Source organism: Canis aureus, chromosome 14 (genome assembly GCF_053574225.1).
Source record: "Canis aureus isolate CA01 chromosome 14, VMU_Caureus_v.1.0, whole genome shotgun sequence".
Taxonomy (NCBI): Eukaryota; Metazoa; Chordata; class Mammalia; order Carnivora; family Canidae; genus Canis; species Canis aureus.
This window is the reverse complement of record NC_135624.1, coordinates 41,403,247-41,430,753: the sequence shown is the minus strand read 5'-3', so window position 1 is coordinate 41,430,753 and position 27,507 is coordinate 41,403,247. Positions and strand designations below refer to the sequence as shown.

At 65.9% G+C, this 27,507-nt stretch overlaps 2 protein-coding genes across 7 annotated transcripts; one reads left to right on the top strand and one right to left on the bottom strand.

Moving 5' to 3' along the window:
* Nucleotides 1–340: 340 nt before the first annotated feature.
* Nucleotides 341–15,638, bottom strand: LOC144283545 (ubiquitin carboxyl-terminal hydrolase 6-like). Of its 6 annotated transcripts, none has more exons than XM_077847816.1 (9): nt 13,048–15,638; nt 12,644–12,784; nt 9,659–9,726; nt 8,268–8,348; nt 7,857–7,954; nt 7,175–7,283; nt 5,211–5,259; nt 3,824–4,489; nt 358–3,554 (listed from the first exon to the last, which is right to left on the bottom strand). In XM_077847816.1, the coding sequence occupies exons 6-8, from the start codon at nt 7,243–7,245 to the stop codon at nt 4,070–4,072; spliced, it is 540 nt and encodes a 179-aa protein (XP_077703942.1). In that variant the 5' UTR covers nt 7,246–7,283; nt 7,857–7,954; nt 8,268–8,348; nt 9,659–9,726; nt 12,644–12,784; nt 13,048–15,638; the 3' UTR covers nt 358–3,554; nt 3,824–4,069. The 6 variants fall into 6 exon arrangements, with proteins under 6 accessions (XP_077703940.1, XP_077703943.1, XP_077703942.1 ...); XM_077847813.1 differs by having other exon boundaries at nt 359–3,107; nt 3,400–3,554; nt 3,824–5,259; nt 13,048–14,438; XM_077847812.1 differs by lacking the exons at nt 7,175–7,283; nt 7,857–7,954 and having other exon boundaries at nt 360–2,162; nt 2,514–3,107; nt 3,400–3,554; nt 13,048–14,444.
* LOC144283546 (USP6 N-terminal-like protein) lies at nt 15,557–27,476 on the top strand. The gene is made up of 16 exons (XM_077847818.1): nt 15,557–15,613; nt 15,840–15,886; nt 16,467–16,540; nt 16,854–16,923; nt 18,245–18,312; nt 19,487–19,526; nt 19,777–19,857; nt 20,171–20,268; nt 20,842–20,951; nt 22,853–22,901; nt 23,658–23,778; nt 24,453–24,547; nt 24,753–24,818; nt 25,335–25,428; nt 25,701–25,855; nt 26,148–27,476. Exons 7-16 carry the CDS (start codon nt 19,809–19,811, stop codon nt 26,412–26,414), a joined length of 1,104 nt encoding a protein of 367 aa, XP_077703944.1. The 5' UTR covers nt 15,557–15,613; nt 15,840–15,886; nt 16,467–16,540; nt 16,854–16,923; nt 18,245–18,312; nt 19,487–19,526; nt 19,777–19,808; the 3' UTR covers nt 26,415–27,476.
* The last annotated feature ends 31 nt before the right edge of the window (nt 27,477–27,507 follow it).

The following is a 27,507-nucleotide window of genomic DNA, read 5'->3' as shown; positions in this document are numbered from 1 at the left end:
GCTTCTAATACTGTTCGTAGACCCGTCAGCTGGCTCCCTGCCCCTGTGGGATCCGGGGCTGTGTCTCCCCCAGACCGACTGATTTTCTTTTTAAGATTTTATTTTTCTGTCATCTCTACACCCACATGGGGCTTGAACTCTCCACCCCAAGAACAACAGTCGCGTGTTCTTACGAACTACACCGAGCAGCCAGGCTCCCTTTGATTGATTGATAGGTATTAATTGAAACCGATGTGCTGCCTGTGTCAGGGCAGAAACTGAGCCCCCGCGTCGAGGTGCGGTGGAGTCATTGGGACCTTGATCGATGTTAAAGAAAGCAGAGCCTCCCCGGGAGCCCAGGGAGCAGGGCCCACACATGTGACAAGTTGGCCATTTCCTTTACCAGGAGTCATTTGACTGCCGTTTTATTTAAATTGCTATTCAATGGCGAAGGTCGTTCTAGGATGGGGATACAGAGAGAACGTTCTAGGTTCGCAGGTAGCTTAAGCTCCTCCGTCATGGATTCGATGTCCCAGTTGGGTGCAGAGAAAGGCGAGCCAAGAAAGAGATGAGAAACATGGCCCTGGGGTGCCTGGCCGGCCTGGTCGGGGGACCTTGATCTCAGGACTGTGAGTTTGAACTCCCATGTTGGGTGTAGAGAGGACATAAAAATAAAATCTTAACAAATAATAAATGGATGAACTAATAAAGCATGACATCGAAGGTGAGTGCTCGCTTCAGGACAAACCTCAAAGCAGACTATGTCTAACCTGGGACCTGTTCTTGATCGCCCCGCTTGCACTCCTTGGCCCAGATGACGTCCTCCACGAGGGACGGTCCCGCCCGAGTGGGAGTGGGCTTCCTTCTCTGTAAGGCCCGTGCCTCCCCTCGTTCTGCAGGAGAGAAGAGCCGGGAAGGCACGAGCTCGGGGGATCAGCATAAACCTCGGCGATGATCCTTCCCGATCCCGGGAGCCAGAGCTCGGCCTCCTTTTGGGACCCGACATCGTAAAGAAGCCTGTGTGGTCAGTGGCTCGGATGCAGGATGGAGGCCGAAGAAGAATCAGGAAGAACAAAATAGGGAGAAAACCAGAAGCTGAAGGAGAGGAGGACAGATATCAGCATCCGGAGCCTTTGCGGGGACCCGGCGTCCTTTCCCAGGAGGGGCCCCCCTCTGTAGGGTGCTTCCCGCCGCCCTGCGCTCCCCGTCGGCACCCGCAGGCACATCCCTGGGCCTCCAGCGCCTCTGCAGCCGTGGTCTGGAGCATCCTCCGTGTGTCCTACCGGGGACCCCAGCGTCGTGTCTGTAACCGTCTGGCTGCTGTCTGACAACAATCGGGGGATTCCGACGTTGGTTGGGTTAGGGGTGTGTGTGTGTGTGTCGCTGTGCCGCGATCTGATCCTCGGGCCGCGTCGTCCTGACGCCGAAATGGTTGAAACACCATCATTTCTGGTGCTGGTGCTGGGTGGCTAGCTGGGTTCTCCTGGCCGACCCGGGCTCCCTCGTGCCGGAGGGTCAGCTGAGCTGGAAGGTCCGGCTCAGCCACATTCCCGCGGGTGGCAGTAGGTCCCCGCTGAGCGCCGGCTGCTTCTCTTCTCCCCGATGCCTCTCTAGGGGGAGCCAGACCTCGGGGCCGCCCTGGGGGAAGCTCCTGAGGAGACGGCTGCCCATGGGGGGAGCCCTGGGGCTGCCTGTGTGTGGGAGTCGGGGTGGGGCCGGGGCTGGGGTCCCTCGGTCCCCTACAGTGCCTGCCCCCCAGGCCGAGCCCCACGCTCACCCAGCCCCTACCCTCTAGGGCATGCAGGGTGCCCTCCACACTCTGGTGCGAGAGATCCAGCAGCACCAGGTGTGCACGCTGAGCCCGCCTGGTGAGGGTGGCCCAGGTGTGTGAGCTGCAAGGGCCTGCTGTCCTGACGTCCCCTCTGGGGCCACGCTGACCGCCCCGCGGGCCCTCTGTGCCCCAGGTGTACAGGCCTGGGGCGGGGAGGGGATGAAGGGCCCCAGAGCCCGGGCAGCCCAGGCCCCCTGGACAGTGGGAGCACAGACCTCTCAGGGCGCTTAGCACAGACCCTGGTAACCTGAGGCTCCCCAGCTGTCACTCTGTCCCAGGCCCGTCCTGGCCGCGGGCAGAGGCTGAGTCGCAGTAGAGTCTGTGGGGTCCTGACCCTGGCGTCTGGCCGCCCCTGGAAGGCACGTGGGGACGTCAGCTGTGTGTGCCTGGCGGCGCCCCTGCAGGGATCTGTGAGGGCACACCCATGGCCCAGGAGGCCACATCCGGCGGTGAGGGCTAGCTCAGCCCGGGGCCAGAACGCAGGCCTGGCCAGGGCCCCGGGGCGCTGGATCCCATTAGTCCTGGGACTGGGGGTGGCTCAAGTTGCCCCTGCCCCCACAGAGCCCAGGGCCAGGCCAGCCCAGGTCCCTCTGGGTCAGGGGCTGGTGTCCTGTGCGGGGGGGGTGCCTCCCTCTGGGAGGGACAGCGAGACAAGGCAGGACACGGTGACGGCGGGCCAGAGCCTCCGGGCCCCCGCACTCACCGCCACGCTCTGCCCCAGAGGCCCGCGAGCATCGAGCTGCATTGTGGACGCGGAGGGCAGAGGGTCCCGGGCCTGTGCGGGGCCTCGGGGCAGCGGGCTCAGCGCCACCCTGGCTCTGCCCTGGCTGTGCCTGTCACTGCCCAGCGAGGAGCACGAGCTGCAATGGCTGCGGGGCAGGAAGGGTGTCCTGGGTCCGACAGCATCGTCCCTTGGGGGCTGGGGGGACCCCGTCATGGGAGTCCCGGGAGTGCTCCAGGGCCTGGTCCATCGCGGGGCCTCTCGGGTGGCCCAGGCAGGTGCCGAAGGGAAGGGGACCCCATTTTTTGTCTTCAAGCCCACCATGTCTGGGGGCCACCTGCCTGCACCGTCTGTTGCACTGGGAGGATGGGGAGGGAGTTCCATCGCTGGGGGGAAGTTGGACGATGGCCTGGCCGGGAGGGGGTCTGGGCAGCTCAGGCTGGGTGGCTGGGCCCAGGGAGGCCGGCTCCTCCACCCTGGGCGGTGGCTCAGAGGCCGGAGAAGGGAGGAGAGGCCTGGGCGCCGGGGACACTCGCTCCATGCCCAGGGGCCTCGTGGGGAACTCCTCAGGTCCCGCTGGAAAGAGGCCGACGGGGTCAGCGTCTCCAGCAGGCTGTGTGTCCCCCACTGGGGGCCCCGGGGGTCCTCACGGCTCCCGCGTGGTCCCCGGCCTGACCCTGTGCTCAGCCCCCCACACTGGTGCCTGGGCCCTGCAATGGGTGCCTGCACGCCCAGCCCTGGCCTGGGGTCCCTGAGGCTGGAGCAGAAGAGGAGAGCCCCAGAGATGAGGATGGGGGCCCCGGGAGCTCTGTCCCCTGTGGGTGGCCCCAGCAGGCCGAGTCGGGAGGGGCCAGGGCCCTGAGCCCACCTGGGTGGGGGGCAGGTCGCACCGCATCCTCCGGAGCTGGGTCATGGAGGCCCGAAGGTGTCTGAGCACCGCCTTGTCCTCCAGGGCCCAGGGCTGCGCCAGAGAGTCCGGGAGGAACTCCCGGAGCCCTTCCAGGGGCAGCTTCAGGAGGCGCTCTGGGTGGTGGGCGAGAGTCAGACACAGAGGGCCCCGCCCTGTGGCCCCCGGTGCCCCCAGGCCAGCGGCTGGGGTCCCGCTGTGCCCAGGAGCGCCGTGGGCAGTGCGCTGGCCGGGGTGGCCCCTGACCACTGCTCCTCTCAGGGAGCCCCGCTGCACCCGCCTGCCCCACAGTCCCCCCGCCCCAGGTCTGGGTGCTGCTCAGAGCACAGGGTCACCGCCCCTGCTACCCCCCCACACATCCCTGGGCTCCCAGGGGCTCACTTACTCCTGTGCACCTTGAGGTTGGTGTAGGCCATGGCCGTGAGCACCCTCTCCCCATCGAGTATATCCCACAGCTTCAGGGTGAGCGGGAAGGGGGTCTAGGGGACAGCGGGGTGGGAGGAGCGGCCAGAGCAGGGCCCCTGGGGGTCTCGGCTGGGGCTAGGCTAGGCCTCCCATCTGCCCCCCGGCTGCCCCCGATGAGGCCCCCCCCGCCCCCCCCTCCCCCGTGCGTGCCCTCCTCCCAGGGAGATCAGGGCTCCTGGCCACTCTGGGTTCCAACCCGGCCAGCACCCCCCACACCCCTGGGGGCACAGACTCTGCCCCCACTTGACGACACCACGCCTCGAGAGGACCCCGGGCTGGCCGCCCAATGGGCCGAGGGCCCGTCCACACCCTGGGCTGACCTGGTCTCCCGCAGGGGAGCTGAGACAGAGATGGCACGCCCCCCGGAACCTCCTCCAGGGACCCTCTGGACTTCTCCAGGTCGGGCTGGGCTGCGAGCCTCAGCCTCAGGGCCCCAGGGTCGGGCCTGGCTCCTCGGAGGGTGGGGCTGAGCTGGGCCCTCCCCGGGGGCAGGGGGCAGGTCCGGGATCAGGGGTCCCGGGGGGCCGAGGAAGCACTGCAGGAACCACTTTGGGGTATAGATGCCGGTGGACATCTGCTCCTTGTCCTGGCGGAAGGGCAGGAGGGGCTCAGGCTCCCCCGTCTCCCTCACAGCCCGGGCTCCCAGAGGGGACTCCCAGAGGGCGGGGGGGGGGGGGGGGGAGGTGAAGGCCACCCGGACCAGCTCGGGTGCCAGCACCCCGGGCCCCGCTACCGAGCCCTGCGGCCGCCGTGCCAGGGCCCCCGTCCTCAGACCAACAGGAGGGGCCTCCGTGAGCTGTGCCAGGCTGCAGGGGATCCGCCAGGTCTGGAGACCCCCCGGAGGGCAGGTCGGAGGCCTTACTTTGGCCCCTGGGAGGTCCCACAAGGGGAGCTGGGCCAGGACACCCTGCGGGGCTGGGGAGCGTGTGAGCTGGGGTCCTCGGGGACCCTTCTGGAATGCGCTGTGGAAGGGGAAGGCCTCCTGGGCGCCTCGGCCTTGTGCCCTTCAGGGGAGTGGGAGCCTTCCCCGCCCGGGTTCTCGTCAGTAGTGCCGTCTGTCAGGGTCCAGACCCGAGCTCTAGGACGGCCGCGGTGCATGCGGGGGCCCCGGGCAGCCCCGGCCCTCGGGCACGCAGGCCCTGCCTCCCCTGGGAGGTCTGCACCGCCCCCCTGCCCGTCCCAGAGGAGAGAGACCCTCCCCAGCATCTCGGGGCCATGGAGCTGGGGCCCCTCTGTGAGTCCCGCTGGTCACCAGCACTCAGGACAAGGCCATCCGCGGGGCAGGAGGCAGGGGCAGGGACACTCACCGTGTCGTTCACCGAGTAGGCCGCCAGCATGTGGAACAGGGCTCCCTGCCTAGGAGGGGGGACAGCGGGGGGCTCTGCTCAGTCAGCCCCCGCCCAGCGAGGCCGCCGAGGTGCCGACACCCGCCCCGCAGGCCGCACGGCCCCCAGGGCCCCTCCGCAGAGGCCGATCTCTGGGGTCAGGTCTGTGCACGGGGACAGGCAGCGACCTCACACGTGCAGTGCGCCGCGGGTTATGTGCACCCTGGGGTGTCCGACGCCTCCATGCGGATCCCACCGTGGGGTGTGCAGCTCTGGGCTCCCCCAGAGCCGCCAGCGCCCCCTCCAGCCCTGGAGCGGCCCCCCATGCACACCCGCTAGGAGCCAGCACTCCCCCTGCCCCAGTCCCCACAGCCCCTGACACCTCTCCTCCTCTGCCCTGGCCTGGCCCCGTATCCCGGGAACACCACCAGCCCCACGTGGCCCCTGCCCCGAGCCCACGCAGCCGGGGTGTCCGTGGCCCTGTGCGCACCCCCAGGCCTTCCCAGGTGTCCCTGGACTGGACTCTGTGGGGGCACCCCGGGCCCGCCCATCCCAGAGCATCTCAGGGCTCCAGGTCTGAGCCACTGTGAGGAGTGCAGGGAACGTCGTGCAGGTGTGACCCGGATACAGGCTGCGAACCCCTGGGTTCACTATCTGAGCCCGCGGGGGGGGTACGGAGTGCGGCCCCCTCAGCGCTGCAGGAGCCGCCCGATGCCCCCCGCACGGCGGCCTGAGTCTGCACCCTGGCTCCGCGGCCCCCGGGCCCGGGCTGCAGGAGGCCGGCTCCCCCTGGGCCGGGGGTCACCGGTCAGCCTGACCCGGCCGCGCTCTGAGGGCCGCGGGGTCCCCTGGGGGCAGCAGGTTCCCTGCAGGGAGGAGCACCGAGCTCTCGTGGGGAGACGGTCTGAGCGGCTCCCCGGGAAGCCCAGCCACCCTTGCCTGGCGGCTCACCAGCCCCGCCCCTGGAGCCCCTGCGGGTCACCCCTGAGGTCCCGGGCTCCCACACACCCCGCCCACTGCACACAAAGGTAGCTGCACCCTCTGCTCCACCCACCTGCACCCCTCTGTCGGGGGCTCCCTGCCTTCCCCCCTCCCCACGGCCCCTGGGGACTCTACGGGACACCGGAGCTTCTGACGGGAGCAGGCCATCCAGAGAACCCCAAGGTGGCCGGAGAGGCTAAGCATGTCCCCCAGGTGGCAGCTGCATCGGGTCCTTGTGGGGTGGCAGCGGGACCGATAGTGTAGGGGTGGGGGGTCTAGGGGTGTGGGGGATGGTATGGGGGGTGATGTAGGGGGATGGCGTGGGGGCCGTGGTTGAGGAGGATGGGGTGGGGGGCTGCGGACACAGGGCACCCCCTTCGCTAAGGTGCACATGGAGTCGTTGACAGATAAAGGTGACCCCAGTCTGGGGTTTGCTGTGACCCCTGCCCCTGGGGCCCCGTGTGCTCAGCGCAGGGCCTGCCTGGACCGGGGGCGGCAAATGGGGGTCGTCATACTATGTGTGCTCACCAACTGCAAATTGTCTAAAATAAAATGCCCTGAATTCAGAAGTACATAAAGCACCGAGGGTGGGTGTCACCCTGACCTGTCCGACCCTCGTCGGGTCCATGTGGCCCAGTCCAGCCGTGGTCATGCACCCGGGCCCCCAGGTCCCCTTACTGCCCCCCATGCCCCCACCCTGGCCCCCTGCTCTTCACGGAGCCGTCCCTCACCCCCTTGGGGTTCAGCTCAGACTGTGACCCCTGGAGGCCCCGTCCTGGGGCCTCCCCATCCCCGAGACCCTGGGGGTGTGGGCACGGGGGTCATCCCCAGCACCCTACCATGTGGCGGTGTGTTGTTTGCTGCTGTTGTTCCCCCCCGGCCTCAGAGACCCCGTGTCCCCTGCACAGAAGCCCCTGGGCCTCTCCTGGGCCTCTCCTGGGCCCCCGCTGGCCCAGCAGCCTCACCCGACCCTGTAGCGGTCCCAGAACATGGTGTGACTGCGGAACGTCTGGTTGACGTCCAGGTCGATCTGCATGATGTCCGGGAGGAGAACAGGGCCGCCTCCTTCATTTCCTGCGGGGAGACCCTGGGAGGAGCCGGCGTCAGGGACACAGACCCCGACCTGTCAGCAACTGCCGTCCTGGACAGGGAGCCCTGGGGCCACCATGGGAGTGTGTCCTGCAGGAACCTCCTTCCTTCCCCTGGGAGGCCGGGGACAGCGGGAGTGCCCACCGTGCTCGCGGGGCCTGCATGAGGGCCTGTGCCCAGCTGTCGTGGGCGAGGAGGGGACTGAGGGTAAGCCCAGGTGGGGAGGGGACTGAGGGTCAGCCCTGGACAGGGAGGGGACATGGAGGATCAACCCAGGTGGGGAGGGGACATGGGGGGTCAGCCCTGGTGGGGAGGGGACAGGGGGGTTCAGCCCTGAGCAGGGAGGGGACTGAGGGTTAGCCTTGGGCAGCGAGCGGACATGGAGGATCAGCCCAGGTGGGGAGGGGACACGGGGGGTCAGCCTGGAGGGGAGGGGACAGGGGGTCAGCCCTGAAAAAGGGGGGCACATGGAGGATCAGCCCGGGTGGGGAGGAGACATGGGGGGTCAGCCCTGGTGGGGAGGGGACTGAGGGTCCACGGGGAGTGGAAGGGCCCCACCTGGTATTTCCTGTCATTCCTGGCCTTAATCTGGTCAGCAATCGCAGGCACACCTCTCCCCGCACCTGGGGCGGGACCCCCTTGTAGACCCACCCCAGCTGCGGGGAGGAAGGCAGTGCTGGTGAGAGGGGCCCAGGGAGCGCGAGGCATCTAGAAGGTTCCGGCTTCGGCTCCAGGGTGTCTGCAGAGAGGCTGGGTCTCCCTGGAGCTGGGCCCCGTCCCCAACTAGGAGCAGGGACCGTGGCCCCGACCTGACGCTCCCCCACCGCCGTCCCGGGGCCTGAGGAGGATCGGGCTCCCAGCAGACTCTCCCCAGGCATGGGGCTCCCCCGAGGACGGGGCAGGAGGACACTGAGGGCGGACCCCAGCTCTGTCAGGACAGAGAGCCCTCGGGGGCACCCAGCGCCCCACCTTCTCGCTGGGGAGGTAGTGGTCCCATCGCTTGAGCATTTTTATCCATTTGTCCACGCGCCGGGTCTCCTGGCAGAGTTCCTGGAAGAGGACAAGCGGGGGCCGCAGGTGAGGCTCCAGCCCGGGAGGTGGGCACTCGGGCCGCGTCCAGTCCCCCGCGGGACCCGGAGGAGCCAGGAAGACACAGGGCCCCCCGCGGACCGTGGCTCTGGGTCTGGGGTGCGTTCCCGGCAGCTGGGGAGATATCCGGGGATGTCCTGGGGGACGGGGTGCAGATAGCTGGCCCCAGCCCCCCACCACGTCCTGCCCGGGGCCCGGCAGCCCGTGCAGCGCTGGGACAGGGGACTGGGGAGACGCACGGGGATGTCCTGGGGGATGGGGTGCAGACAGCTGGTTCTGGGGGATCTGAGAAGGGTGTTTGCCGGGGGTGGGCTGGGCGGGGACCCCTCGGCGCCCCCAGGGGGTGACCTGCCCCCCTCCTCGATGGACCAGCCAAGAGCTGTCCGCGTGGCCCGGGTGCCCAGTGACCGTCCCGCTGAGGTCCCCCCGCCTCCCAGGGCCTGACTGCCCAGCGTCCAGCCGGCCTCGCCCTGCCCCCTGGCCATCCCCCTGCTGTCCCCTGACTCCCCTCTCTGCTGTCCCCTCTGCCTCTGGCCCATTTCACCTCCTGTCCTGTCGGAGCTCCAGAGCACGACCACCCCTCAGCCATCCCAGCAGCCACTGGGCCATGAGCAGGGCTGAGGGGGCCCCACCTGGGGTCTCCAGCCTCTGTCAGGTTCTCGTGGGGCTGTTGACCCATCAGCCTCGTCCCCTGCGACCTCGGCCACTGGGCTGTCCCCGCCTCGTTCCCGCCCAGGGCAGCCCCCTCCTCCTCTTCCCTCCTCCTGCCTGGCCGGGCCCTCCCTCTGCGGACTCCCCCCTCCCTGCCCTGGCCTGGTCCCAGGCATCTACCTACAGCCCCGCAGAAGCCTTCGGGACTGTGGGGGCCCTGGCTGGGGGTGTGGGTGAGAGCACCCCTGTGGACTCGCCCCAGACCAGGCCGTCCCCCAACAGACAGCACGCCCTAGCCCCAGAGCCCCTCACCCGCAGGAGCCCCTGCTGAAGGGACTGGACAGCCCCCCCGGATGCAGGAGGCAGACACCTGGGCCTGCCCGAAGCAGGCATGGGGGCCCCTCCTCTGAGTGTCCGGGGGCCTCCCCCGGGCCCAGCTCCCTTCCTGCCCACGCCCCGGGTCGGCCTCCGGGGTGTCTCATCTGCAGCCCAGCACAGACATGGCCCTCAGAGGGTTCCAGGGGATGAGGTCCCGACCAGGGAGGGGGTCAGCCTCCAGAGAGGTGTTCCTGCAAACGCCACCCCCCCTGAGATGGATGAGGGGTGTCCAGGGGACTCACTGCAGAAAGCCCTGGTGGTCGGTGACCTTGCACAGTGACAGGTCCTGCGGAGACCCTGCTTGGTGCACCTGCAACAGAGGGGGCTCCGTGGTGGGGACCGATTAGAGCAGGGAAATGGGGACAGGAGGGAGCAGAAGGGATCCTCCCTCCCCTGAATCCTGAGGGAGCGCCGACCCTCTGAGATTGGCCGGGCACCAGAGGAAGAAGGGCCTGTCTGCCCGGTGGGCGCAGCCTGACAGCCTCACCTGCTTCTATCTATCAGTGATCATCCCCACCTGGGCCTCACCTGACCTGGTGACTGTGGTCCCCACCTGGGCCTCACCTGGAACCGGTGATGCTGGTCCCCACCTGGGTCTCACCTGACCTGGTGACTGGTCCTCACCTGGGCCTCACCCAGACCTGGTGACTGTGGTCCCCACCTGGGCCTCACGCAGCCCTGGTGACTGATCCCTACCTGGGCTCCCCTGACCTGATGACTCTGATGCCTACTTGGCCCTCAGCCAGACCCGGTGATGCTGGTCCCCACATGGGCCTCACCTGGAACCGGTGACGCTGGTCCCCACTTGGGCCTCACCCAGACCTGGTGACTGTAGTCCTCACCTGGACCTCCCCTGGACCTGGTGACTCTGGTCTCCACCTGGCTTTCACCTGGACCTGGTGTCTGTGGTGCCCCGCCTGGGCCTCACCTGACCTGGTGACTGGGCCTCACCTGGGCCTCACCTGGACCTGGTGACTGTGGTCCCCACCTGTGCCTCACCTGGACCTGGTGACTGATGAACCCGGGGGCACCACAGTTCTGCCCAGAGTGGGGTCCTGCATCATCACTGTGAGCAGGCAGGGTCCAATCAGCACTTAGCCCTTCACCCTGAAGGCCGAGGGTCCCGGGGGAGGGTCCTGTCCCCACGCCGGGCAGGAAGGGGATGCAGGCACCCTCCCACATCCTCAGTTCCCATCCTCAGGCCCTGCAGGCCTCCCGCCCTTCAAAGCAGACTGAGGGTCACAGATGCCCCCCTGCCCCCAGGGTTCACAGCATGGGGTTGCAGTTAGGAACATTTAAGGGGCTCCTGGGTGGTTCTGTCGGTTCCACGTCGACTCTTGAGTTTGGCTCAAGTCAGGATCTCTAGGTTGTGGCGTGGAGCCTCGCGTGGGGCTTGGGCTCCAGTGGGTGAAGAGTCCACTCCAGGTTCCCCCTCTCCCTCCGCCCCCCCCCAACTGCACCCTCTCTCAATTAAATCTTCTAAAAATTAACATGAAGACACGTGAGCATCTTGATTCCCTCTGCAGAGGTGCCTTCGTGTGTGTAACAACCATGTAAATGCCTTTCACGGACCCACCGGGAGTCCTACCAGAAACCCCTTTTGATATTTATTGAAGTACAGTCGACACACAATGTGACAGTAGTTTCAGGGCTACAACTAGTGACTTGACAATTCTGTGCCTCACTCAGCTCTCCCCACGAGAAGCGGCGTCACCGTCTGTCCCTGTACAAAGTTGTCCCAACAGTACTGACTCTATTGCCAGGCTGTACTTTCTAAATTTCTGGGATTTCTTTATTTAGAACCAGACGCTTGTAGCTTTTCCTATTGCTCATCCATGTTGCCCACCTGCCCCCTGAGGCCCCTCTGTCCATCAGTCAGCAGGATCCATCCCATTAACCAGAGAAAGGACATGGGGCGGCCCGGGTGGCTCAGCGCTTCAGCGTGAGCCTTCAGCCCAGGGCATGATCCTGGAGTCCCGGGATTGAGTCCCACATCGGGTTCCCTACATGGAGCCTTCTTCTCCCTCTGCCTGTGTCTCTGCCTCTCTGTCTGTCTGTCTGTGTCTCTCAAGGATATATAAATAACATCTTTAAAAACAAAACACAAAAAACAAGAGAAAGGACAAAACGCATATGATCCCCTCAAGAGTTGCAGAAAAAGCATTTGACAGAATACAACATAAAAAGCACAGTGGGTTTTGAGGAAATGTCTATCAACAGAGGAAAGGCCGTGTAGGAAGGCCTGCAGCTGATGTCATCCTCAAGGGTGACAACCTGAAAGCGTCTACCGTAGTCAACAGACAGGAAACAGCCATGTGGGGGTCGCATCCACTCTGACAGGGGCCCGGCTCCGCAGGACACGCGGGGAGGCTTCAGGACCATGTGGGGCCGTGTCCACGCTGACAATGGCCTGGCCTCCTCACGACCCGCGGGGAGTCTTCCAGAGGACGTGGTTAGGGTTAGGGTTAGGGTTAACCTGTATCCTAACACAAACCCTAACCCGTACCCTAACCAATACCCTAAACCGTACCTAACCCTAACCCGTACCCTCACGCTAACCCTAACCCGTACCCTAACCCTAACCCCTAAACCCTAACCCTAACCCGTACCCTCATGCTAACCCTAACCCGTACCCTAACCCTAACCCCTAAACCCTAACCCGTACCGTAACCCTAACCCGTATCCTAACACAAACCCTAACCCTAACCCGTACCCTCACCCTCACCCTAACCCTAACCCGTACCCTAACCCCTAACCCTAACCTGTACCCTAACCCTAACCCGTACCCTAACCCCTAGCCCTAACCCTAACCCGTACCCTGACCCAACCCTAAACCTAACCCGTACCCTAATCCCTAACCCGTACCCTAAATCTAGCCCAAACCCCTAGCCCAAACCCTAACCCATATCCCTAACCCTGCCTTAACCCCTAACCCTAAACTCTAACCCCATCTCCCACTCTAACTCTTACCCTATTCCCTCCCCCTATCCCCTAACCCTAATCCCTATAACCTATCTGTAACATCACCCTAATCCAGTCCCTAACTCAGTTTCCTAATCCCTAATACCGTACCTTAACTCCTAACTCGACCCTTACCCCATCCCTCACCCTAACTAGTAACTCGTACGCATAACCATGATCACTAATCCTTATCATCTAACCTAACTCTAACCACCTATTGCTCACCCTAAACCCTAATCCTATCTCAATTCTCCCCATTCACTTACCTTGTCGTTCTGAGTAGCCCCTGCTGAGGTGGATGTGACTCTGAACAGCGCCTCCAGGATCCTCCAGCGGGTCCTGAGGAAGCCGGACTCCTGTCATGGTGGACGTGGCCCCATGTCTTCCTGAGTCATATACAGCGGGTCCTGAGGACGAGGGGGGTCCTGTCACTGTGGACTATGCCTCACATCCTCCGGAAGCCTCCCCGCGGGTTCTGAGGAGGCCAGGCTCCTGTCACCGTGGACGCGGCTCCACATGGGACTGAAGCCTACCCGCGGGTCCTGAGGAGGCCGGGGCTCCTGTCAGCGTGGACGCGGCCCCACGTCATCCCGAAAACTCCCCGCGGGTCCTGAGGAGGCCGGGGGTCCTGTCCCCGCGGACGCGGCCCCACGTCATCCCGAAAACTCACCGCGGGTCCTGAGGAGGCCGGGGCTCCTGTCAGCGTGGACGCGGCCCCACATCCTCCTCAGGCCTCCAGAGCGCAGACGGGCTCCTGTTAGTGCAGGCGGACGAGGCCTACTGCGCACGCGCGCCCCCTGACCCGGGCCTGGGCTCGGGCACCCCCTGCGGGACGCTCAGGCGCTGAAGGAGGCCGTGCAGGAGGCGGCGTCCCCGCGCCCAAGGCCGGACCTGCCTCCTTCCGGGCTCCAGCTGAGACCTATGAGCTTCGGAAACGTCGCGCTGAAATGGAGCACAACACCCGGCTTCCCCAGAAATACTTAAGGACAATGAATTGGAACCCACAGGATGCGAAATGAAATGTGGACCAAGCTTTTACCACGTCCGCCAAGACTCACTCAACCCTCTTCCACTGTGGGCGGGACCGCGGGCTGTTGCAGCCGCCATGGAAACAGTGCGGAGGCTCCTCAGGAAGTTACCCATAGAGCTGCCCTGCGACCGGCAGGTGCACGGCCTGGAGCTCACTCCGAAGATACAGATGCAGTGAGACGCTGGGACACCTGTGCCCCCAATGTCCACAGCAGCCGGGTCCACAGTAGCCACACTGTGGGAGGAGCCTCGGTGCCCTCGGGCAGATGATGGATAAAGAGGATGGGAGATAGATGATGGTCATAGAGAGAAGAATGTTACTCAGCTATCAAGGAAATCTTGCCATTTGCAATGACGTGGATAGAACAAGAGGGATCATGTTAAGTGAACTAAGTCAGTCGGGAAAGACAATGACCGTATGGTGTCATTCATAGGTGGAATTAAAGAAGCAAAGCAGATGAACATCTGTGAAGGGAAGGAAAAACAAATAAGATGAAAACAGATGCAGGAAATACAGACTCTTGATCATAGGAAACAAACTGAGGGTCGCGGGAGGGGAGGGGAGGGGAGGGGGGAGGGGATAACAGGGGACCGGCATGAAGGAGGGCAGGTGATGTCACAAGCACTGCTGTTCTCTCCAACTGGTGAATCCCTGAATTCTACCTCTGAAAGTATAATACACTATACGTTAATTAATTGGGTTTAAATTAAATTAAGTTAAAAAAATCAGTTGTATCAGAGCACATTTCCTTCTGGACTCTCTGTTCTGCTCCTTCAGCTTATGCTGGAACCACCCCCTGTGGGTCTAAGTAGGCGCCATGCCTCTTCCATGGCCCAGCCGAGGGCTAGAACTCACGACTCTGAGATCAGGACTGGAGGTGAGGTCAGGAGTCAGATGCTTAACCGACGGAGCCAGCCGGGGGCCCGAGAACCACACTGCTTTATCCTGTGTCTCTGTGACATCGTTTGAAATAGGAAAGTGCTGCGTCCCGCTCTGTCCTGCTTTTCCAATACTGATTTGCTGTCCGGGGTCATTTGTGGGGACTGACGGATGTTAGGGTTTTTTGTTTTGTTTTTTTTTTTCCTATTTCTAGGATCTACCACCATGATTTTGATAGCAATGACATTGAAACTGAGGGTGGCTTCAGGAACTGCGGACATTTTCACAAGATGAGGCTCCCACCCCAGGAGCCCAGGACGGCCTCCCAGAGCCTGGTATGGCTCAGTGCACAAGTCTTGTGCTCCTTTGGTTCAGTCTCATTATTTATTCTCTGTGATGCTCCTGAGAAGGGAGTCACGTCCTTCATTTCCTTCCTGAGTGCTCATTGTCGGGACACAGCAAGGCTACTGAGCTCTGTAGGTTCAGTTGGTGTCTCGTGAATTTACTGAATTCAATCATTAGTTCTAACAGGTTTTGGTGAGGGCTCTTGGGTTTCCTGTTTCTAGTACCTCATCTTCAGCAAATAGGGACAGCGTGACATTCCCCTTCCAGGTGTGGAACCTTTGCTGTTTCCTGTCTGTTGACTACATTAGGACTTCCAGCACTGAGAGGGGACCTCCTTGGCTTGTTCCTGCTCTTAGGGGAGATGATCTCAGGTTTTCACCCTTGAAGATGATGTCAGCTGTGGGCCTTCCTAGCAGCCTTTATTATGTTGATAGACATTTCCTCAAAACCCACTATGCTTTTGATGTTGTATTTTGTCAAATGCTTTTTCTGCAACTCTTGAGAGGATCGTATGCTTTTTGTCCTTTCTCTTGTTTTTCTTTTTTAAAAATATTTGGGATCCCTGGGTGGCGCAGTGGTTTGGCACCTGCCTTTGGCTCAGGGCTCGATCCTGGAGACTCGGGATCGAATCCCACGTTGGGCTCCGGGTGCATGGGGCCTGCTTCTCCCTCTACCTGTGTCTCTGCCTCTCTCTCTCTCTCTCTCTGTGACTATCATAAATAAATAAAAACTAAATAAATAAATAAAAATATTTTATTTACATATCCTTGAAAGACAGAGGCCTTCAGGGTGAAGGGCTAAGTGCTGATTGGACCCTGCCTGCCCACAGTCATGATGCGGGACCCCACTCTGGGCGGAACTGTGGTGCCCCCGTGTTCCACTGCTGCCTGGTGCCCACTCTGCGTCCGCAGACCTTCGGAGGCACTCGTGCTCCGGATCTGGCTTGCCGTGACCCGACTCTCCTGCTCTCCCCAGTAGCCCAGTACTCCTATCTCCTCAGTACCCCAACACTCCCACTCTCCCCAGTACCCTGGTTCTCCCACTCTCCCCAGTACTCCAGTACTCCCACTCTCCCCAGTACCCCAACCCTCCCACTCTCCCCAGTACCCCCACTCTCCCACTCTCCCCAGTATCCCCACCCTCCCACTCTCCCCAGTACCCCCACTCTCCCACTCTCCCCAGTACCCCAACCCTCCCACTCTCCCCAGTACCCCAGTGCATAAAAAGGAGGCGCTCACAAAGCGACAGGTCACAGGTGAGTGGCAGCTGATCCCTGCTCCCCGCGGGCCACAGTGGGGCCTGTGGGTCCGGGTGGGGGCACAGGCCTCCAGGGCTGGGGTCCACAACACCCCGAACCCCCATGCGATGACCGTGAGCAGCTCCTACAGCCCTTCCACAGCCCCACGGGGTGAGAGGCCCGTCCAGGGAAGGAGGCTGCAGTTGGACCTCAGGCAGCTCCCCCCGGACCCCCGCTCCCCTGTAAGCCCTGTGCTGTGCAGGCACCCAAGCCATGACCTTTCCAGCCTGTCCTAGACACATGGACCCCGACAGGGGTGACTGACACCCCCCCCATCCCGCCCTGTGCCTGCTGGGTCCCCCTGGCACGTGAGCAGGCTTGCTCTTCACGCACTGGAATGCGGGCGGAGTCCCTCGTGCTCCCCCAGGCCCCCCTCAGGCTATTCACACATCGCTGCCCTCAGGGTGGGGAGTTTGGTCGCACTCTTGCTGGCATCAGGTTTTAATGAAGTCCAGTCCGTCGCTTTCTCCCCTTGGTCATGTGCTTGTGGAATCTAAGAGAAACCTTCCATCCCCGCCCCCCTCCCCCAAGCCTGCAGGGACACTCGCTGGCCGGCCCACCCACCATCATCTCTGCACCGGCCCGCTGGGAGACGTCACCCCCGAGCATCAGGTGGGCAGTTCCCCGGAGCCCCTGGGTCACCCGCCCGTGTACTCCTGATACTGGGGTGGGAGCGCTCTGTGACCCCAGCGTGACGGCGTGTCCTTGGACAGTGGCTGGGAAGGTGGACTGTAGGTGGGCAAGGGACAGACAGGCAGCGAGGGCCCGTGTGTGATGCTCCAGCCCAGCCTGTGCCTCTCGGGGCTATGGGGTTGTCTCCAGCTCCAGTCAGACAGAGAGGCACCTGCCCATGGGGAGCACCTGGACGCATGTGTCCTCGGAACGTTCTCACGCGCCGTCATTCTTGGATGTGTTTGGATTGCAGCACAATGCAGGAGGACCCGGAGACCCTGCTGGCCTTGCAAAGGGCCAATATTGTGGCCCAGTACCATCAGGTGAGGCCCAGAAGGGACCATAGACACTACACACCCACGAAGGGGGGACTATACCTGCAAGAGCAGGTGAGGCTCAAGAGGGGATCAGAGCCAAGGATGAGCCAGGTCAGCCCAGACAACGACCATAGTCACCAGGAACAAGTGAGACCCTGGGGATGGTCCCGGTGTCAGTAGCAACTAAGGGTCCATCCTGGATCCTAGTCATTGGTATCTGAGGAGCCCAGTCACCAGGTACAGGTGAGGCCCGGGTGGGGACCAGAGTCACCAGGTCCAGATGAAGACCACAGCTACCAGGTCCAGCTGAGCCCAGGTGGGGAGCAGAGTCACCAGGTTCAGGTGAGGCCAAGGTGGGGACCACAGTCGCAGATCCACATGAGGCTCAGGTGGAGACCAGAGTCACCTAGGTGAAGCCCAGTTGGTGGGACTAGAGTCACCAGGTCTGGGTGAGGCCGAGTTGGGGACCAGAGTCACCAGGTCCGGGTGAGGGCCAGGTAGGGATCAGAGTCACCAGGTCAAGTGAGGCCCAGGTGGGGACCACAGTCACCAGGTCAGGTGAGGCCCAGGTAGGAACCACAGTCACCAGATCCAGGTGAACCCCAGTGGGGGACTAGTCACCGGGTCAAGGTGAGGCCACGGTGGGGATCACAGTCACCAGTTCCAGGTGAGGTCCAGGTGGGGACCATATTCACCAGGTCCCGGTGAGGCCAAGGTGGGGACCAGAGTCACCAGGTTCAGGTGAGGCCCAGGTGAGGACCAGAGTCACTAGGCCTGGGTGAGGCCCAGGTGGGAACCAGCATCACCGGTTCCAGGTGAGGCCCATGTGGGGACCACTGTCACCGGGTCCGGTTGAGGGCCAGGTAGGGATCAGAGTCACCAGGTCAGGTGAGACCCAGGTAGGGATCAGAGACACCAGGTCCAGCTGAGGCCCAGGAGGGGACCACAGTCACCAGGTCTGGGTGAGGCCCAGGTGGGGACCACAGTCACCAGGTCCGGGGGAGGCCCAGGTGGGGATCAGTGTCACCAGGTCCGGGTGAAGCCCAGTGGGGGACCACAGTCACCGGATCCAGGTGAGGCCCAGGTGGGGACCACAGTCACCAGGTCAGGTGAGGCCCAGGTGGGGATGATCACTGATAGATAGAAGCAGGTGAGGCTGTCAGGCTGCGCCCACCGGGCAGACAGGCCCTTCTTCCTCTGGTGCCCGGCCAATCTCAGAGGGTCGGCGCTCCCTCAGGATTCAGGGGAGGGAGGATCCCTTCTGCTCCCTCCTGTCCCCATTTCCCTGCTCTGATCGGTCCCCACCACGGAGCCCCCTCTGTTGCAGGCGCACCAAGCAGGGTCTCCATAGGACCTGTCACTGTGCAAGGTCACCGACCACCAGGGCTTTCTGCAGTGAGTCCCCTGGACACCCCTCATCCATCTCAGGGGGGGTGGCGTTTGCAGGAACACCTCTCTGGAGGCTGACCCCCCCCCAGGTCGGGACCTCATCCCCTGGAACCCTCTGAGGGCCATGTCTGCGCTGGGCTGCAGCTGAGACACCCCGGAGGCCGACCCGGGGCGTGGGCAGGAAGGGAGCTGGGCCCGGGGGAGGCCCCTGGACACTCAGAGGAGGGGCCCCCATGCCTGCTTCGGGCAGGCCCAGGTGTCTGCCTCCTGCATCCGGGGGGGCTGTCCAGTCCCTTCAGCAGGGGCTCCCACGGGTGAGGGGCTCTGGGGCCGGGGCATGCTGTCTGTTGGGGGACGGCCTGGTCTGGGGCGAGTCCACAGGGGTGCTCTCACCCACACCCCCCAGCCAGGGCCTCCACAGTCCTGAAGGCTTCTGCGGGGCTGTAGGTAGATGCCTGGGACCAGGCCAGGGCAGGGAGGGGGGAGTCCGCAGAGGGAGGGCCCGGCCAGGCAGGAGGAGGGAAGAGGAGGAGGGGGCTGCCCTGGGCGGGAACGAGGGAGGGGACAGCCCAGTGGCCTAGGTCGAGGGAGGGGACAGCCCAGTGGCCTAGGTCGCAGGGGACGAGGCTGATAGGTCAACAGCCCCACAAGAACCTGACAAAGGCTGGAGACCCCAGGTGGGGCCCCCTCAGCCCTGCTCATGGCCCAGTGGCTGCTGGGATGGCTCAGGGGTGGTCGTGCTCTGGGGCTCCGACAGGACAGGAGGTGAAATGGGCCAGAGGCAGAGGGGACAGCAGAGAGGGGAGTCAGGGGACAGCAGGGGGATGGCCAGGGGGCAGGGCGAGGCCGGCTGGACGCTGGGCAGTCAGGCCCTGGGAGGCGGGGGGACCTCAGCGGGACGGTCACAGGGCACCTGGGCCACGCGGACAGCTCTCGGCTGGTCCATCGAGGAGGGGGTCAAGTCACCCCCTGGGGGCGCCGAGGGGTTCCCGCCCAGCCCACCCCCAGCAAACACCCTTCTCAGACCCCCCAGAACGCCGCCCCCACCCACCCTCAAGCCGCTGGCAGCCCCTGCCCTCCCTGGAGGAGCCCTGCCCTCCCCAGGCCACTGGGTGCAGACGGGGTGTGGAGGGTGGCTGTGGGGCTGGGGCCTCAGGGCTCTGCATCTCTTGCCTTCCAGGGACAAGGAGCTGTCCGGCCCCAGCCCCTGCGAGGCCAAGGTGAGAGCCCATCCTGGGCCCCGGGCAGGACGTGGTGGGGGGCTGGGGCCAGCTATCTGCACCCCGTCCCCCAGGACATCCCCGGATATCTCCCCAGCTGCCGGGAACGCACCCCAGACCCAGAGCCACGGTCCGCGGGGGGCCCTGTGTCTTCCTGGCTCCTCCGGGTCCCGCGGGGGACTGGACGCGGCCCGAGTGCCCACCTCCCGGGCTGGAGCCTCACCTGCGGCCCCCGCTTGTCCTCTTCCAGAAACTCCGCCAGGAGACCCAGCGCGTGGACAAATGGATAAAAATGCTCAAGCGATGGGACCACTACCTCCCCAGCGAGAAGTGGGGCGCTGGGTGCCCCCGAGGGCTCTCCGTCCTGACGGGGCTGGGGGTCCGCCCTTAGTGTCCTCCTGCCCCGTCCTCGGGGGAGCCCCCTGCCTGGGGAGAGTCTGCTGGGAGCCCGATCCTCCTCAGGCCCCGGGACGGCGGTGGGGGAGCGTCAGGTCGGGGCCACGGTCCCTGCTCCTAGTTGGGGACAGGGCCCAGCTCCAGGGAGACCCAGCCTCTCTGCAGACACCCTGGAGCCGAAGCCGGAACCTTCTAGATGCCTCGCGCTCCCTGGGCCCCTCTCACCAGCACTGCCTTCCTCCCTGCAGCTGGGGTGGGTCTACAAGGGGGTCCCGCCCCAGGTGCGGGGAGAGGTGTGCCTGCGATTGCTGACCAGATTAAGGCCAGGAATGCCAGGAAATGCCAGGTGGGGCCCTTCCACTCCCCGTGGACCCTCAGTCCCCTCCCTGTCCAGGGCTGACCCCCCATGTCCCCTCCCCACCCAGGATGATCCTCAATGTCCCCCTCTGTCCAAGGCTGACCCTTAGTCCCCTCCCCACCAGAGCTGACCCCCCATGTCCCCTCCCCACCCGGGCTGATCCTCCATGTCCCCCCCTGTCCAGGGCTGACCCCTGTCCCCTCCCCTCCAGGTTGACCACCCATGTCCCCGCCCCACCCGAGCTGAACTCCCGTGTCCCCTCCCCACCCGGGCTGATCCTCCATGTCCCCTCCCTGTCCAGGATTGACCCTCAGTCCCCTCCCCACCCGGGCTGACCCTCAGTCCCCTCCCCACCCATGACAGCTGCCCACAGGCCCTCATGCAGGCCCCACTGGCACGGTGGGCACTCCCGCCGTCCCCAGCCTCCCAGGGAAAGGAAGGAGGTTCCTGCAGGACACACTCCCATGGTGGCCCCAGGGCTCCCTGCCCAGGACGGCAGTTGCTGACAGGTCGGGGTCTGTGTCCCTGACACCGGCTCCTCCTCCCGGGGTCTCCCCGCAGGAAATGAAGGAGGCGGCCCTGGTCTCCTCCCGGGACATCATGCAGATCGACTTGGATGTCAACCGGACTTTCCGCAGTCACATCATGTTCTGGGACCGCTACAGGGTCGGGTGAGGCTGCTGGGCCAGCGGGGTTCGGGGGCCTGGGAGAGGCCACGGGGGCTTCTGTGCAGGGGACACGGGGGTCTCTGAGGCCGGGGGGAGCGACAGCAGCAAACAACACACTGCCACATGGTAGGGTGCTGTGGATGACCCCTGTGCCCCCACCCCCAGGGTTTCGGGGATGGGGAGGCCCCAGGACGGGGCCTCCAGGGGTCACCGTCTGAGCTGAACCCCAAGGGGGTGAGGGATGGCTCCGTGAAGAGCAGGGGGCCGGGGTGGGGGCACGGGGGCAGTAAGGGGACCTGGGGGCCAGGGTGCATGGCCGCAGCTGGACCGGGACACATGGACCCGACGAGGGTCGGACAGGTCAGGGTGACACCCACCCTCGGTGCTTTATGTACTTCTGAATTCAGGGCATTTTATTTTAGACAATTTGCAGTCGGTGAGCACACATAGTATGACGACCCCCAGATGCCGCCCCCGGTCCAGGCAGGCCCTGCGCTGAGCACACGGGGCCCCAGGGGCAGGGGTCACAGCAAACCCCAGACTGGGGTCGCCTTTATCTGTCGACAACTCCATGTGCACCTTAGCGAAGGGGGTGCCCTGTGTCCACAGCCCCCCACCCCATCCCCCTCAACCACCGCCCCCACGCCATCCCCCTACATCACCCCCCATAGCATCCCCCACACCCCCACACCCCCACCCCTACACTATCGGTCCCGACACCCCCTCACAAGGACCCAGTGCAGCTGTCCCCTGGGGGACATGCTTAGCCTCCCCTTGGGGTTCTCTGGATGGCCTGCTCCCGTCAGAATCTCCGGTGTCCCGTAGAGTCCCCAGGGGCTGTGGGGAGGGGGGAAGGCAGGGAGCCCCGACAGGGGGGTGCAGGTGGGTGGAGCAGAGGGTGCAGCTACCTCTGTGTGCAGTGGGCGGGGTGTGTGGGAGCCCGGGACCCCAGGAGTGACCTGCAGGGGTGCCAGGGGCGGGGCTGGTGAGCCGCCAGGCAAGGGTGGCTGGGCTTCCCGGGGAGCCGCTCAGACCGTCTCCCCACGAGAGCTCGGTGCTCCTCCCTGCAGGGAACCTGCTGCCCCCCGGGGCCCCCGCGGCCCTCAGAGCGCCGCAGGGTCAAGCTGATCTGTGACCCCGGCCCAGGGGGAGCCGGCCTCCAGCAGCATGGGCCCAGGGGCTGCGGAGCCGGGGTGCAGACTCAGGCTGCTGTGCGGGGGGCATGGGGCGGCTCCTGGCAGCACTGAGGGGGCTGCACCCCATACCCCCCAGCGGGCTCAGATAGTGACCCCAGGGGTTTGCAGCCTGTATCCGGGTCACACCTACACGACGTTCCCTGCTCTCCTCATGGCAGCTCAGACCTGGAGCCCCGAGATGCTCTGGGATGGGGGGGCCCAGAGTGCCCCCCACAGAGTCCAGTCCAGGGACACCTGGGAAGGCCTGAGGGTGCCCTCAGGGCCACGGACGCCCCGGCTGCATGGGCTTGGGGCAGGGGCCACGTGGGGCTGGTGGTATTCCCGGGACATGGGCCAGGCCAGGGCGGAGGAGGAGAGGCGTCAGGGGCTGTGGGGACCGGGGCAGGGGGAGTGCTGGCTCCCAGCGGGCATGCAGGGGGCGCCGCTCCAGGGCTGGAGGGGGCGCTGGCGGCGCTGGGGGAGCCCAGAGCTGCACACCCCACGGCGGAAGCTGCTTGGAGGCGTTGGACACCCCAAGGTGCACTTAACCCCCGGCACGCTGCACGTGTGAGGTCGCCGCCTGTCCCTGTGCACAGACCTGACCCCAAAGATCGGCCCCTGCGGAGGGGCCCTGCGGGCCGTGCGGCCTGCGGGGCGGGTGTCGGCACCTCGGCGGCCTCGCTGGGCGGGGGCTGACTGAGCAGAGCCCCCCGCTGTCCCCCCTCCTAGGCAGGGAGCCCTGTTCCACATGCTGGCGGCCTACTCGGTGAACGACACGGTGAGTGTCCCTGCCCCTGCCTCCTGCCCCGCGGATGGCCTTGTCCTGAGTGCTGGTGACCAGCGGGACTCACAGAGGGGCCCCAGCTCCATGGCCCCGAGATGCTGGGGAGGGTCTCTCTCCTCTGGGACGGGCAGGGGGGCGGTGCAGACCTCCCAGGGGAGGCAGGGCCTGCGTGCCCGAGGGCCGGGGCTGCCCGGGGCCCCCGCATGCACCGCGGCCGTCCTAGAGCTCGGGTCTGGACCCTGACAGACGGCACTACTGACGAGAACCCGGGCGGGGAAGGCTCCCACTCCCCTGAAGGGCACAAGGCCGAGGCGCCCAGGAGGCCTTCCCCTTCCACAGCGCATTCCAGAAGGGTCCCCGAGGACCCCAGCTCACACGCTCCCCAGCCCCGCAGGGTGTCCTGGCCCAGCTCCCCTTGTGGGACCTCCCAGGGGCCAAAGTCAGGCCTCCGACCTGCCCTCCGGGGGGTCTCCAGACCTGGTGGGTCCCCTGCAGCCTGGCACAGCTCACGGAGGCCCCTCCTGCTGGTCTGAGGACGGGGGCCCTGGCACGGCGACCGCAGGGCTCGGTAGCGGGGCCCGGGGTGCTGGCGCCCGAGCTGGTCCGGGTGGCCCTCACCTGCCCCCCCGCCCTCTGGGAGCCCCCTCCGGCAGCCCGGGCTGTGAGGGAGCCGGGGGAGCCTGACACCCGCAGGGAGCCTCAGAGGGGGCCTCGGGGTGCACGCCCTCCATGGGGCTCTGGCTCTTGCAGGAGGTGGGCTATTGCCAGGGCATGAGCGAGATTGCGGCCATCCTCCTCATGTTCCTGCCCGAGGAGGACGCCTTCTGGCCGCTGGCCCAGCTGATGACCGACGACAGGCATGCCATGCACGGTAGGGGCCCACCGGGCCGTCGGGCAGGAGGGGAGCTCAGGAGGACCTCCCTGCAGGCTGCTGCACCGGGAGTTAGGCGGGGACCCCCCAGCCCGCCCCCCCACGTGCAAGGGCCCTCCTTCCCCAGAAGCCTTGGGGTCCCGGAGCCACGGTCACCTGCCCCACCATCTGCAGGCCGGGCTCACACTCCCGCTGCTCCCCCAGCCTCCCGCCCGGCTGCCGGCTTGCCCCTCAGGTCCCCCTGCCAGCCCACGGCCACACGGGGCCCAGGGGGCAGCGTCTCCCCCTCCCGGGGACCCCCAGCCTCACTCCTAAGCCCCACAGAGGGCCGTGCACGCCCATCACCCTTCCTGTGGCCTGCACCCTGCCCCTCGGGGCTGGGGACCCGCCTGTCCCCGCGGCGGCCCCTGCAGGAAAGAGAGTGCTGGGTCAGCCAGGACTGGTCCTCAGCCCCCAGCCCCCGCCCCGCGGGGTCTCTTGAGGACGAGGGTCCCCGGCCCCGCACCCCCGGCCTGGGAGGCAGCCCTGCCCTCTGGAAGAGCGGGTCCAGTCAGGGCTCCGAGGGCGGTGGGCACACGGGGGTCAGGGCGTGGGAGGAGGCCCCTGCCCCGACACCCCCCACCCTGCCTGGTGCAGGAGGAGGCCCTGATCGTGGGGGCCTGGGGCCTTCTCAGGCTTTTTCATCCCAGGCTTCCAGAAGCTCCTCAGGTTCCAGGCTCATCATGAGCGCGTCCTCCAAAGAGCTCTCCCCAACCTGAGGAAGCACATGGCGAGTGGGAGCTCCTGAGGCTCCGTCCCGGGGCCCAGGGCAGGGGGTGGGGGGCACGGCCCTCCGAGCTGCCCAGAGTTGGGGTCACCTTCCTCCCCCTGGGGCCCGGGGGCGCCCTCGGGGCTGGGCGGGGCCGTGAGGAGTGTGTCCACCCGGCTCCAGGGGCCGCGGCATGGGGCCTGAGCACCTCCTGCCCTCCCGCCAGGACGAGGAGCAGATGTCCACCGGCATCTATACCCCAAAGTGGTTCCTGCAGTTCTTCCTCGACCGGGTGAGGCCCCCCCGGAACCCCCGCTCCCGGACCTGCCCCCTGCCCCCGGGGAGGGCCCAGCTCAGCCCCACCTCCAGACGAGCCAGGCCCAACCCTGGGGCCCTGAGGCTGAGGCTCGCAGCCCAGCCAGTCCTGGAGAAGCCCAGAGGGTCCCTGGAGGAGGTTCCGGGGGGCGTGCCGTCTCTGCCTCAGCTCCCCCGCGGGAGGCCGGGTCAGCCCAGGGTGTGGACGGGCCCTAGGCCCATCGGGCGGCCAGCCTGGGGTCCTCTCGAGGCGTGGTGTCGTCAAGTGGGGGCAGAGTCTGTGCCCCCAGGGGTGTGGGGGGTGCTGGCCGGGTTGGAACCCGGAGTGGCCAGGAGCCCTGATCTCCCTGGGAGGAGGGCACGCACGGGGGGCGGGGGGCGGGGGGGGCCTCATCGGGGGCAGCCGGGGGGCAGATGGGAGGCCTAGCCTAGCCCCAGCCGAGACCCCCAGGGGCCCTGCTCTGGCCGCTCCTCCCACCCCGCTGTCCCCTAGACCCCCTTCCCGCTCACCCTGAAGCTGTGGGATATACTCGATGGGGAGAGGGTGCTCACGGCCATGGCCTACACCAACCTCAAGGTGCACAGGAGTAAGTGAGCCCCTGGGAGCCCAGGGATGTGGGGGGGGGGGGTAGCAGGGGCGGTGACCCTGTGCTCTGAGCAGCACCCAGACCTGGGGCGGGGGGACTGTGGGGCAGGCGGGTGCAGCGGGGCTCCCTGAGAGGAGCAGTGGGCAGGGGCCATCCCGGCCAGCGCACTGCCCACGGCGCTCCTGGGCACAGCGGGACCCCAGCCGCTGGCCTGGGGGCACCGGGGGCCACAGGGCGGGGCCCTCTGTGTCTGACTCTCGCCCACCACCCAGAGCGCCTCCTGAAGCTGCCCCTGGAAGGGCTCCGGGAGTTCCTCCCGGACTCTCTGGCGCAGCCCTGGGCCCTGGAGGACAAGGCGGTGCTCAGACACCTTCGGGCCTCCATGACCCAGCTCCGGAGGATGCGGTGCGACCTGCCCCCCACCCAGGTGGGCTCAGGGCCCTGGCCCCTCCCGACTCGGCCTGCTGGGGCCACCCACAGGGGACAGAGCTCCCGGGGCCCCCATCCTCATCTCTGGGGCTCTCCTCTTCTGCTCCAGCCTCAGGGACCCCAGGCCAGGGCTGGGCGTGCAGGCACCCATTGCAGGGCCCAGGCACCAGTGTGGGGGGCTGAGCACAGGGTCAGGCCGGGGACCACGCGGGAGCCGTGAGGACCCCCGGGGCCCCCAGTGGGGGACACACAGCCTGCTGGAGACGCTGACCCCGTCGGCCTCTTTCCAGCGGGACCTGAGGAGTTCCCCACGAGGCCCCTGGGCATGGAGCGAGTGTCCCCGGCGCCCAGGCCTCTCCTCCCTTCTCCGGCCTCTGAGCCACCGCCCAGGGTGGAGGAGCCGGCCTCCCTGGGCCCAGCCACCCAGCCTGAGCTGCCCAGACCCCCTCCCGGCCAGGCCGTCGTCCAACTTCCCCCCCAGCGATGGAACTCCCTCCCCATCCTCCCAGTGCAACAAGACGGTGCAGGCAGGTGGCCCCCAGACATGGTGGGCTTGAAGACAAAAAATGGGGTCACCTTCCCTTCGGCACCTGCCTGGGCCACCCCAGAGGCCCCGCGACGGACCAGGCCCTGGAGCACCCCCTGGACTCCCATGACGGGGTCCCCCCAGCCCCCGAGGGACGATGCTGTCGGACCCAGGACACCCTTCCTGCCCCGCAGCCATTGCAGCTTGTGCTCCTCGCTGGGCAGTGACAGGCACAGCCAGGGCAGAGCCAGGGCGGCGCTGAGCCCACTGCCCCGAGGCCCCGCACAGGCCCGGGACCCTCTGTCCTCCACGGGGCAGCTCGATGCTCGCGGGCCTCGGGGTCAGAGCGTGGCGGTGAGTGCGGGGGCCCGGAGGCTCTGGCCCACCGTCACCGTGTCCTGCCTTGTCTCGCTGTCCCTCCCAGAGGGAGGCACCCCCCGCACAGGACACCAGCCCCTGACCCAGAGGGACCTGGGCTGGCCTGGCCCCGGGCTCTGTGAGGGCAGGGGCGACTCGAGCCACCCCCAGGCCCAGCGCTAATGGGATCCAGCGCCCCAGGGCCCTGGCCAGGCCTGCGTTCTGGCCCCGGGCTGAGCTAGCCCTCTCACCGCCGGATGTGGCCTCCTGGGCCCTGGGCATGCCCCACAGATCCAGGTCGCTGACCTAGGGCAGCCCTGGGGATCCCAGGACACCCCAGGGCAGGGCAGCAGGGGCAGGCCCGTGGGCCCCACCCGCACCCGCACCAGGAGGCAGGCTCCTCCACATGCTGGGGCTCTAGCAGTCAGTCACCAGGCCCCAGGGGGCCTGAGGCTGGGGTTCAGCTGCCCTGCGGGGACCCAGCGCAGGAGCCCATGGGCCGCAGGTCTACATCAGCCCTGCTGTCCCCAGAACCGCCTCTCAACGCCCCAACCTCAGGACATGCGCCCCCACCCGGAGTCCGCACAGGCTCCCAGGTGGGGGACTCCAGCACCCGTACCCCTGTGGGATTCCCACTTTCCTCTAAGGACAGGAAGGTCTCCCAGGGGAAGGCGCACACCCTCTGCTCTGAGCCTGTTTGCTGCTGCAAGTTCAATAAAGTGTTGTTGTGTGAAAATGCATGGCCGGCTTGTTTCTGTGTCTCCCGG